This window comes from Phodopus roborovskii, unplaced genomic scaffold (genome assembly GCF_943737965.1).
Source record: "Phodopus roborovskii unplaced genomic scaffold, PHOROB, whole genome shotgun sequence".
NCBI classification, from domain to species: domain Eukaryota; kingdom Metazoa; phylum Chordata; class Mammalia; order Rodentia; family Cricetidae; genus Phodopus; species Phodopus roborovskii.
The window spans coordinates 34012411-34025345 of record NW_026126540.1 but is presented as its reverse complement, the minus strand read 5'-3'; the positions used below and the strand labels follow the sequence as shown (position 1 = coordinate 34025345).

General features: G+C 49.6%; 1 protein-coding gene across 1 annotated transcript; it reads left to right on the top strand.

The window, feature by feature from the left end:
- The first annotated feature begins 1105 nt into the window (after positions 1-1105).
- Positions 1106-7057, top strand: LOC127233122 (uncharacterized). The gene is given in 7 exon segments (XM_051199553.1): positions 1106-1210; positions 1523-1717; positions 1828-2413; positions 2575-3171; positions 3512-5855; positions 5952-6996; positions 6998-7057. Coding segments are annotated over 7 exon segments (4932 nt in total).
- The last annotated feature ends 5878 nt before the right edge of the window (positions 7058-12935 follow it).

The following is a 12935-nucleotide window of genomic DNA, read 5'->3' as shown; positions in this document are numbered from 1 at the left end:
CACAAATTTTAAATTTTATTATATTTTATTTTTAATTATGTGCACATGTATATCTGTGAGTAGGTATATGCATATGAGTGCAAGTGCTCTCCCCCTCCACTCCAGCACAGAAGCACTGGATCTCCTGGGGATAGAATCATAGGAGGTTATAAACCACCCAACATGGGTGCTGGGAACTGAACTTAGGTCCTCGTCAGGATCAGTACACTCTCGACTTCTGAGCCATGTTTCTGGTCACCAATCACAGAAATTTTGACAGCATGTTAAGGAAAGAATTTGAAGAGAGAGCAGAACTCATAGGATGGAAAGAGAGAAGAACTGACTGGGGTGAAGACTGATAGGAGACATCACTCCTGGGCTCCATGCTGGAAGCCAGATCTCAAGAGTGGCTGACATTTTCATTGCTGATAAGGTGTCAGTCTCCATTTGTTTTGTTTGATTAGATGCACAAAGAGATAGCATCCCACCAAATGTTTGTGAAATCAGGTCTGCATCCACCCTTCTCAAGCTTCCTAAATGGTCCAGCAAACTCTAAATGAGGGAAATGCCCTCTGCATGCAACCAGCTAGTGCAAGGTCCCTTCTGAGGCTCAGGGCTCTGGAGGAGCTGGAAACCAGCCTTGCCTCAGCTCAGTCTGTTCTCACAGAGACACTGCGAAGCAGGAAGCAGATGTTAGAGGAAACTGCAACCCAAAATATAGACGCATTGTGAGATCTTCAGATCAAAGGCAGATCTGCCTCACCCAAGTGTGGTCTCTTAGTTCCGTTACTTCTTTGAGAAGTCTGTGAAAGACCCCCGCCAATCATATTGTATTAGCTTAGCTTAGCTGCTGCAGCACCATTATGCAGGAACCATTGTGCACGTAGCCCCGGGTTCAGGACAGGGTCAGCAAGCTAGGGCTGCCAAACAGGATATCTGTACCAGCCAGGAACGGAAAGTACCTAAAAAACACCCTGTGTACCCTAGGTAGAGCCATTCATCTGGTTGCTATTCATCTGGTTGCTATTCACCTGGTTGCTATTCACCTGGTTACTATGTACTAAGGGAACTTGTCCTCAGAATAACCCTGGCCTCATTTGAATTGACCAATGGCATCCCTGTAACCATGCATCTCGCTTCTGTACCTGCGCTTGTGCTTCCCTGTCTCTATAAAAATCCCTCTCCCCAGCCTGTGGGCGCTCAAGTCTTCAAGGAGATCTTGTCGCCCCAGGTACCTGTGTATCTGAATAAAACCTCTTGTTGATTGCATCCGCACGAGTGGTCTGGACTGATCCTTGGGCACCGGGTCTCTCCCGAGGGAAGACACTCCTTGAGGGTCTTTCATTTGGGGGCTCGTCTGGGATAGGAGACCCCCCCACCCAGGGACCACCGACCCATAAGCTGGCCAGCACTTCGTTCGTGTTCATTGTTCATTTGTTTGTCTATGGCGCTGCGAATCTGAATTCTGTACGATTCAGCTGAGTCGATCAGTATTTTGGCGGAATAGAGAAGGAGTTGACGAACTCGGACTTCTCTCCCGCAGCCCTGGAAGACGTTCCAGGGGTATCTGGGGCCCGACTTTTTGGGACTCATCTGTCTGAACCCACTACCAGAGTCGGACTCGTTGGGGCCTCGTCCAAGGGGTACGTGGTTCTTCTGGGAGACGAGGGATCCGGACCCTCTTCAGAGTCTCCGTCTGTGTTTTTGCTTTCGGTTTTACGCCGGAGCCACGCTGCGCGTCTGTTTTGTGTCTGTCTCTGTCTCTTGTTTGGTGGCATTATCTTTGACACCCTCCTCTTTGAAGGGATGGGACAGTCTATAACAACCCCCTTAAGTCTCACTCTCCAGCACTGGGGCGACGTTCAAGACACAGCCAACAACCAGTCATTGGACGTCCGAAAGAAGAAATGGATTACTCTCTGCTCGTCTGAGTGGCCAACCTTTAACGTTGCCTGGCCGCAAGACGGGACATTTAACCTTGATACTATTTCACAGGTGAAAGCCAGAGTGATGGATCCAGGGCCACATGGCCACCCGGACCAGGTTGCCTACATCGTCACCTGGGAAGCCTTGGCTTCTGACCCTCCACCTTGGGTTAAGCCTTTCACAATCCCCGCACGTCCTTCCCTGACTCCTACCGCCCCTTCCTTACCACCCCCTCCTCTTACCACCCCGACCACATCCTCCCTTTATCCCACCCTCACAAAGAGTACAGAGACAGGAAAACCTTTGGGAAGCTCTAAGGCGGACAAGGAGAAGTCCAAAAGAGCACCCACTGAGGTGTTACCGCCCAGTCCTGACTCTCCTCTTATTGACTTACTCTCTGATGAACCTCCCCCATACCAGGGTCCGGGACCTGAACAACAAGGAGAAGCTGCGGCTGCGGGTCGGGGCCCCCCGAGCGACCCCCGACCCCTGAAGCGCCTGCCCCCTCGCAAGTGGCCGGGCGACTGAGAGGTCGGCGGGAGCCCCCGCCGGATTCCACTTCTCATGCTCTCCCACTCCGGACAGGGCCGAACGGCCAACCTCAATATTGGCCCTTTTCGGCCTCTGACCTCTATAATTGGTAAAATAATAACCCTTCCTTTTCCAAAGACCCCACCACCCTAACCTCTTTGATCGAGTCCATTCTAGTTACTCATCAACCCACCTGGGATGATTGCCAGCAGTTGCTGCAGGCCCTGCTGACCTCTGAAGAGAAACAGCGGGTCTTCCTCGAGGCTCGGAAAAACGTTCCCGGCGAAAATGGCCGCCCCACGCTATTGCCTAATGAAATTGATGCTGCCTTCCCCTTGGAACGCCCTGGTTGGGATTTTACTACGGTTGAAGGTAGGAACCACCTGCGCCTCTATGGCCAGTTGCTCATAGCGGGTCTCCACGGGGCAGCACGCCGCCCCACCAATTCCAATTTGGCCCAGGTAAAGCAGGTCATACAGGGCTCGGAGGAAACTCCGTCAGCATTTTTAGAAAGACTTAAAGAAGCCTATTGTATGTATACTCCCTATGATCCAGAGGATCCAGGACAGGCTACCAATGTCTCTATGTCTTTTATTTGGCAATCAGCTCCTGATATCAGAAAAAAATTAGAGAGGCTTGATAACCTCAAGGAAAGCTCCCTACAGGATTTATTAAAAGAAGCAGAACGCATCTTTAATAAGAGAGAGACAATTGAGGAAAGAGAGGAATGGCTGCGTAAGGAGTCAGAACAGAGAGAGGAGAGACTTAGAAAGGAAGCTGAGGAGAGAGAGAATGCTAGGGAATGGAAACGGAACAAAGAATTTAGTAAACTGCTGGCCACCGTCGTTTCAGGTCAGGATAGAAAAGGACTTAAGACAGGGGGAGACTGGAAGGGACCCCGAGTGGAGAAGGACCAATGTGCCTATTGCAAGGAACGAGGACACTGGGTAAAGGACTGTCCAAAGCGACCCAGGGGGCCGAAGAAGCCCAGGCCCCCGACCTCCCTTCTGACCCTGGAGGATTAGGACAGTCGGGGCCGAGCCCAGGATAACTCTCAATGTTGGGGGGCAACCAGTCACCTTCCAAGTAGATACCAGAGCCCAGCACTCAGTCCTAACCCATACCTCGGGACCACTCTGTGATCGATCGGCCTGGGTCCAAGGAGCTACAGGTGGTAAGAGATACCGATGGACGACGGATCGAAAAGTACAGCTGGCTACCGGTAAGGTGACACATTCTTTTCTGCATGTCCCGGATTGCCCCTATCCACTATTAGGAAGAGACCTCCTCACTAAATTAAAGGCTCAAATTCACTTTGAAGACAGAGGGGCTAACATAACGGGCCCCAATGGGGCCCCCCTCCAGATTCTCACACTGCATCTGGAAGATGAATATAGACTTTATGAAACTCAAAGACCCCAGGGACCTGACATGACTCCTTGGCTTGATAAATTCCCTCTGGCATGGGCCGAGACTGGGGGAATGGGATTAGCACTGTGACAGCCTCCGCTCATAATCCAACTAAAGGCTACAGCTGCCCCCGTCTCCATTAAGCAATACTCCATATCTCATGAGGCGTATCAGGGAATAAAACCTCATATAAGGAGGCTGCTGGACCAGGGCATCCTCACCCCCTGTCGCTCACCCTGGAATACTCCCCTAAAGAAACCTGGTACTAGGGATTATCGGCCAGTGCAGGATTTAAGAGAGGTCAACAAGAGGGTAGAAGACATACACCCTACGGTCCCCAACCCTTATAATCTACTGAGCGCACTGCCACCTTCCCACACTTGGTACACCATATTGGATTTAAAGGATGCTTTCTTCTGCCTATGGCTGCATCCTATGAGTCAATCTCTGTTTGCCTTTGAATGGAAGGATCCAGATCTTGGGCTCTCAGGCCAATTAACTTGGACCAGGCTTCCCCAAGGGTTCAAGAACAGCCCAACCCTCTTTGACGAGGCTTTGCACCGAGATCTGGCAGATTTCAGGGTGCAGCATCCTGCCCTGTTACTGCTCCAATATCTTGATGACCTCCTCCTGGCGGCAGCGTCAGAACAGGAGTGCAGGGAGGGCACAGAAGCCCTCTTGCAGACACTAGGACAATTAGGATATCGGGCATCCGCAAAGAAGGCCCAAATATGCCAAAAAGAGGTCATCTACCTAGGCTATCAGTTAAGGGATGGACAGAGATGGCTGACTGAGGCACATAAACAGACTATTACTGACATCCCTGCCCCTAAAAATCCCCGCCAGCTGCGGGAGTTTCTGGGGACTGCAGGGTTCTGTCGCCTCTGGATTCCAGGGTTTGCGGAGATGGCTGCACCCCTATACCCTCTCACCAAACAAGGGACTCTGTTTAATTGGGGAGAGGAACAACAGAAGGCATTCCAGGATATTAAAAAGGCCTTGCTGGCCTCCCCAGTGTTGGGCCTCCCTGATATCACCAAACCCTTCAAATTGTTTGTGGACAAACGGCAGGGCTATGCTAAAGGAGTCCTCACTCAGAGACTGGGCCCCTGGAAGCGTCCAATAGCTTACTTATCCAAGAAACTTGATCCAGTAGTGTCGGGCTGGCCACCCTGCTTGCGAATGATAGCAGCCATTGCAGTCCTTGTCAAGGATGCCGGCAAATTAACTCTGGGTCAGCCTTTAACTATCCTAGCACCCCATGCAGTAGAAGCCTTGATTAGACAACCTCCAGACCGCTGGCTCTCCAACGCCCGCATGACTCATTACCAGGCCATGCTCCTGGATGCGGACCGAGTCCAGTTCGGTCCAGTGGTTGCACTTAACCCCGCCACTCTGCTCCCCCTGCCCCTGCCGGGAAAGCCAGAACTGCATGACTGTTTCCAGATACTTGCGGAAATGCACGGGACCAGACCGGACCTGAGGGATCAACCCCTCTGAGATGTCGACTACACCTGGTACACGGACGGCAGCAGCTTCCTGGTGAACGGGTAGCGGAAGGCGGGAGCAGCCGTGACCACAGAGACGGAGGTAGTCTGGGCAAAAGCCCTTCCGGCAGGCACCTCAGCCCAGAGAGCTGAGCTCATCGCGCTAACCCAGGCCCTTCAGATGGCAGAAGGTAAGAGACTGAACGTCTATACAGATAGCCGATACGCCTTTGCCACTGCCCACATACATGGGGAAATTTACCGTAGGTGAGGACTATTAACTTCCAAAGGAAAAGAAATTAAAAACAAGGCTGAGATCCTGGCGCTGCTAAAAGCCTTGTTTCTGCCTCAGAAATTGAGCATTATGCATTGCCCTGGCCATCAAAGAGGCGATAGCCCGGAGGCAAAAGGAAACCGACTAGCAGACACAGCCACGAGGGAGGCTGCCCTAAACTCCCTCAGCACCACCCGAGCCCTTCCTTTGATGTGCCCAGAGGAGACTCAGGCACCCAGACGCTCCCTGTCATATAGCCAAGAGGACATAAATCTCATAAAGAAAATGGGGGCCACTTATGACCCCAAAAAGGGGCATTGGATTTTCAAAGGAACAATCGTTAGACCCATGAGACAAACCTACGAACTGATAGACTGTTTACATAAACTAACCCATCTGAGCCCCAAAAAGATAAAGACTCTCCTAGAATGCCAGGAGATGGGACAATACCTCTTAAACAGAGACGGGGCCATACAAAAAGTAACTGATGAATGCAAAGCCTGCGCCCAGGTAAATGCAGGCAGGACTAAGCTCGAACCAGGGATCTGAGTTCGAGGACACTGTCCCGGCATCCATTGGGAAATCGACTTCACAGAGGTAAAGCCTGGATTATATGGATACAGATACCTACTGGTGTTCATAGACACCTTCTCTGGATGGGTAGAAGCTTTCCCCACAAAACATGAAACGGCAAAGACTGTGACCAAGAAACTCTTGGAAGAAATCTTCCCCAGGTATGGGATGCCCCAGGTCCTGGGTACTGATAATGGGCCCGCCTTCGTCTCCCAGGTAAGTCAGTTGGTGGCTAAGCTTTTGGGGATTGATTGGAAATTACATTGTGCATACAGACCCCAAAGTTCAGGACAAGTAGAGCGCATGAATAGAACAATTGAGGAGACTTTGTCTAAATTAACGCTTGCAACTGGCTCTAGAGACTGGGTGCTCCTCCTGCCTTTAGCCTTATACAGGGCCCGAAACACGCCGGGCCCACATGGACTCACCCCATTTGAAATATTATATGGGGCCCCGCCCCCATTTATAAATTTCTTGGATTCCAACATTGCTGATTTTGCTAATAGTCCTTCTCTGGAAGCTCATTTGCAGGCATTACAGATTGTCCAGAGAGAAGTCTGGAAACCACTTGCGGCAGCCTATCGGGAGCAGCTAGATAAGCCGGTGGTGCCACACTCCTACCAGATAGGAGACACCGTATGGGTACGCAGACACCAGACTAAGAACCTGGAACCCCGGTGGAAAGGACCATACACTGTCCTCTTGACTACCCCGACAGCACTAAAGGTTGACGGCATCGCAGCCTGGATCCACGCTTCCCACGTCAAGGCCGCCCACACCACGGGAGAGAAGGAACTGACCACGACCATGGAGACCATGGAGAATTCAGCGCACCCAAAACCCGCTAAAGCTAAGACTTACCCGTGGGGCCCCTTAACCATTTTATGGGCCTTGTTGGGACGAGGAATTGCGATGCAGGAAGGAAGCCCTCACCAAGTGTACTCTTTGACATGGCAAGTTTGGTCCCAGAGCGGGGAGGTTGTTTGGGAAATCCAGGGCAACCATGCGCTTAACACCTGGTGGCCTACACTCACCCCCGACTTTTGCCAACTGGCTGCCGGACTGGACACTTGGGATATCCCAACTATGGGTCCCCATAACTTACAATCATCATACATGGGAGCCAGACCCCAACAGATGACGGCCCATGGATGCAGCAGCCCCACCACTAGATGCAAATTAGCCCAATCGGGTTTTTATGTTTGCCCCCGAGATAATAGAGATCGAGCCACAGCCTACCGATGTGGGGGATATGAGGCATACTTTTGCTATGAATGGGGCTGTGAGACCACTGGGGACGCCTACTGGTGGCCCTCCTCTTCCTGGGATTTGATCACAGTCAAACGAAATTATACTCCACCTGACTCTGATGGACACACTTGTTATTACCAGAGAGGAACTGAGGGAAATGCCAATTGGAAGAAACCACTGTCACTACCCCTCAGGATCGCATTCACAAGGCCAGGACGGCAGGCCACTGGATGGCAACAGGGGTACACTTGGGATCTCAGATGGTATCTCCCAGGGACAGATAAGGGTGTCACTTTCAAAATTAAACTTAAAGTGAATACAGCAACCCATTCCATCGGACCCAATACGGTCATAGCAAACCAAAACCCACCCTCCCAGCCGGCCCCAGCCGTACCCCCCTTATTAGCCCCTGTTGCCCCAACAGCCTCCTTAGCCAGCAATAGTATCCCTAGTGTGCATACCCCTACTACCACAACCTTGGCTCCCCGCCAACCTGGGACTGGGGATAGACTACTCAACTTGATACAAGGAGCCTATCTGGCTCTCAACCTCACAGATCCGAACAGGACACAAGATTGCTGGCTATGTCTGTTGTCAAGACCTCCTATTATGAAGGGATGGCCGTTCTAGGTAATTACACCAACCACTCCACCGCACCCACCAGCTGCATTTCCACCCCCCCAACACAAGCTGACCCTATCTGAAGCATCTGGGCAGGGACTCTGTATAGGGACTTTTCCCAAAACCCACCAGGCCTTATGTAAAACAACCCAACATATGTCCACAGGAGCCTATTACTTAGCAGCCCCCGATGGGACTTACTGGGCATGTAGCACCGGCCTGACCCCATGTGTGTCTGCTCAAGTACTGAATGCAACCTCTGATTATTGTGTTCTGGTTGAATTATGGCCCAAAATAACATACCATGATCCAGAATACATTTACAGTCATTTTGAAGGGAGACCCCGATTTAAGAGAGAACCAGTATCTCTAACTCTGGCCTTGTTACTGGGAGGTATCACCATGGGGGGAATAGCGGCAGGAGTAGGTACAGGCACTGCCACTCTTATAGAAACCGGCCAATTTAAACAACTGCAGGCTGCCATGCACACTGACATCAAGGCACTGGAAGAATCGGTTACCGCACTCGAAAAGTCATTAACCTCCCTCTCAGAGGTGGTCCTATAAAACAGGAGAGGATTAGATATGATATTTTTACGCGAGGGAGGATTATGCGCGGCACTCAAGGAGGAATGCTGTTTCTATGCAGATCACACCGGGTTAGTAAGAGACAACATGGCAAAACTAAGGGAAAGATTAAAACAAAGACAAAAGCTGTTCGAATCTCAGCAAGGATGGTTTGAAGGATGGTTCAACAGGTCCCCCTGGTTCACCACCCTATTGTCCTCTTTGATGGGTCCCTTGATCATCCTCCTCCTAATCCTCCTGTTTGGATCTTGCATCCTCAACCGCTTGGTCCAATTCATGAAGGATAGACTCTCTGTCATCCAGGCTCTGGTTCTCATCCAACAGTATCAGCGATTAAAACAAATAGACCAATCCGACCCTGACTTCATAGAACTAACATAGACCACATGAATGGAAGATTCCATTCAAAGCCAGAAGAAAAATGGGGGAATGAAAGACCCCCACCAATCATATTGTATTAACTTAGCTTAGCTGCTGCAGCACCATTATGCAGGAACCTTTGTGCATGTAGCCCCGGGTTCAGGACAGGGTCAGCAAGCTAGGGCTGCCAAACAGGATATCTGTACCAGCCAGGAACGGAAAGTACCTGAAAAACACCCTGTGTACCCTAGGTAGAGCCATTCATCTGGTTGCTATTCATCTGGTTGCTATTCATCTGGTTGCTATTCACCTGGTTACTATGTACTAAGGGAACTTGTCCTCAGAATAACCCTGGCCTCATTTGAATTGATCAATGGCATCCCTGTAACCATGCATCTCGCTTCTGTACCTGCGCTTTTGCTCCCCTGTCTCTATAAAAATCCCTCTCCCCAGCCGGTGGGCGCTCAAGTCTTCAAGGAGATCTTGTCGCCCCAGGTACCTGTGTATCTGAATAAAACCTCTTGCTGATTGCATCCACACGAGTGGTCTCGACTGATCCTTGGGCACGGGGTCTCTCCCGAGGGAAGACACTCCTTGAGGGTCTTTCAGTCTGGACCTATGTTCTTGGAGGTATCTTGTCGTTCCTTTTGGGCACCTCTCTATCTCTCTTGGTTTTTGTTTGTTTGTTTTGGTTTTGGTTTGGGGGGCAGTTTGAGACAGGGTTTCTGTGTAAGCCAGGCTGTCCTGGAACTTGCTCTGCAGATAAGGCTGGCCTCAAACTCAGAGATCTGACTGCCTCTGTCTCCCAAGTGTTGGTATTAAAGGCATGTGCTACCACAACCAGGAACCTTTTGTTTTTCCCTTTATCCTCACATCTGAGCTTATATTAAAATATCTTTACTAAACCACAACAACAATGCCAGACATGATGGTACACACCTTTAATCCCAGCACTTGGGGGGCAGAGGCAGCTGGATCTACACATCAAGTTTCAGGTCAGGACTACATAGAGAGATCTTGCCTCAAAATTAATTAATTAACTAACAAGAAAACCCACCGTAACACAAGGCAAGTGGAAGTCTGAAGCGTGAGCATCACACTTCCCAAGGATAAAGGTTTCAGGGCCATGGTTGCTCCGGTCCTCCTTCTGCCCTCTGAAACAGATATAAGGTAACCAGTGGCACAGTTGTCCAATGCCAACTGCTTGCCAGGGCACTCACCATCACAGCCTCTTGTAATAGTCCTGTAAGGAGTAAGGTTTTTCCTCCCACCGCTGGTCTTGTCCCTCCGCCGCGCCAGCCCCAAATAATGCACAGAGACGCTGTATTTGATATAATGCTGTTGGCCAGTTACTTGTTTCTTATCGGCTAGCTCTGTCTTAAATATCAACCCATTTCTATGTATTTCTACGTGGTCTTATCTTACCAGGGAGAGGCGGCTGGCAGTTCTGCTCTCTCCAGACTCTTCATCTTGACTCCTCCTCCCTACTTCCTCTTTCTTCCTTGAGTCCTAGTGCCACCTATCTTGTTTTCCTATTGGCCAACAGTGCTTTATTCATTAACTAGTATGAGAAACATATTTTCAGAATGACATCTCCCATTACAGTCCCCTAACCTTATTTAAGTTTTTATAGTGTATGTATGAATATTTTGCCTGCCTTATGAGACAGCATTGTGTATGTGCCTGGTGCCTACAAAATGAAGAAGAGGGGGCTGGGTCCTCTGGAACTGGAGTTATAGGTTGGAGCTGCCATGTAGACACTTGGAACTGAACCCGGGTCCTTTACAAGAGCAGCAGATACACTGAACAGTATCTGCAGCCCAGTAGTGGCTCTTACCCAGAACTTCTGTGGGTTCAGACTGTGAGACCATTCCCTTGAATACATGCTTTGTCAAGAACACTGCCATCAACCCTTTTATAGACTTGAGGTGGTCATTATGAAAGACTTAAACTAGCAAAGAAATGAAATGGAGCCCAAATAATTGGAATGCAGGGCAGTCTGACCCAGAAAGCTGACCAAGGCCACAGTGACTTAGTTCCTGGAATTAGCTAACCATCTGCAACCTTTCCCTTACAAGGCCCTAAGATAGCCAAATACCAAGAATTTCCAGATGGGACCTAAAGAAACAAAGAGATAGCTGCAACTCCGTTTGCTTAGGCAAGATTGATTAGCACACCCTGAGGCCTACTGACCTAAACAGTGAGACCATCTAAAACGATAAAGAGCATGCTAGAGCCCATGACTCTGGTCACGTACTCAGTGGTCAGAGGGTCATGGCCCCTTCCTAAGCTTGTGGGTTTTGCCTTTAAAAATACCCATGCCTGGAGAATGATGCTTCTCTGTAGCCTGCGTGCTGAGGGGGCCCATTTGTGCAAACAGTTCCCATTCATTAAAGCCTCTTGCTTGTTGCATCAACTGGACTGGACATTGAGTTCTTGGGGGAACCGACCGAAACGGAGAGATTCCTCATTCTGAGGGTCTTACAGTTACATGTGTTGTTTGGCCAGACTTAGAAGTCCTCTCCAAACTAGGAGACAGGGCAGCTGTTCATTTCTCTATTAAATGAAGATTTAACCTTAAAATAGGGGAATGAATACCTATATCTTCAAACCAAGCAAGATGCAAACATTGCTATACCACAAGGAATGATGAAAAGAGGATGTAACCCCCATGGCTGCAACAAGCCAGCAATAAAATTTTATGGGCTAGAAGACATATTGGAGTGAGTTAATCTGGGGTGCACAATGGGAGGCCCAAGCTGGGCTGCTTCAGCTCTTGGGGTAACTACTTATTCCTGCCTCGTTGGAGTGCTTGGAGGAACAAAAGTCACAGAAGGGCCGTGTGCACCTGCATAAGGCAAACAATGACAGCAGAGCACGTTAGAGGGCATGCCCTGTCCCACACCAAGTAGCTAGTGGCACTGTACCCAACTCAGCCACAAACTGCAGCACGTTGAGAGGATGCAGCAGTAGTAGCCAACGGCCACTAATCGCGGTCAGGAGCACTGGAGTATATGACTCTGTCTCAACCTCATGAAGACCTAACTCACTTGGAGTGTCACCCCAATCCCAGGACATGTTCCTAAGTTGCCATTGGGAAGGCTCAAAAACTGAATCCATACCAAGTTAATAGAGATTCAGTGTGCCAAAGGCAGGGTAGCACAATGGTTGAAGGTACAGACTCAAAGCCAAATTAACCAGATTCAAACCCACTAAGACCAAGACCTAGTAGAGCAAACTAAGCCTTCAGATCTCATTTGTGACATGGTGCTGGTAGCAGAAACTCCCTAATGTTTGTCTGGGAAGATGGGAATGCTCACAGTGCCTGCTGTAGTAGTGCATCCTTGTGAAGCCAGCATCTGGGAGATGGTCACATGAGGATTCAGAGTTGAAGGTTCTCCTCGGCTCTACATCAAGTTCCAGGCCAGCTAGAGCTACATATTGAGACCTTGTTGAACGGAAGGAAGGAAAAGAAGGAATTAGAAGGATGGCTATGTTCTTCAAATAGTGCATAGAACAAACCATTTAATAAATGTTGGCTAATGTCATCTAGAGGCATATGAATTTGAATAAAGGATAATGACAATAAGTAAGTCTGGATATTCATGGCTGACTACTTGCTTCCTCGGTTCATAGAAGTGTGGGAGTGTGTGGCTTGGGTGATGCAAAAGCTGAGGTTTCCCATAGGGAACTGTCTTAGTCAGAAAAGAGTGCCTCTGTGAAGTCAAGACCCTAGGTCAGAATGTGTGTCATTAACACACCGGCTGGCAGGTTGTAAACTAGGCACCATGTGGTCTCCTGCTCATGGCTGTGGAGAGTCCCCCTCCATCACTCCTGGGCAGCTTTATCCCACAAGCAACAGCAATGATTATGCGAACCCAGCTGGAATGGGTGGCGGTGAGGCAGATTTGTTGGATAAAAATGGAAGTTTGAAA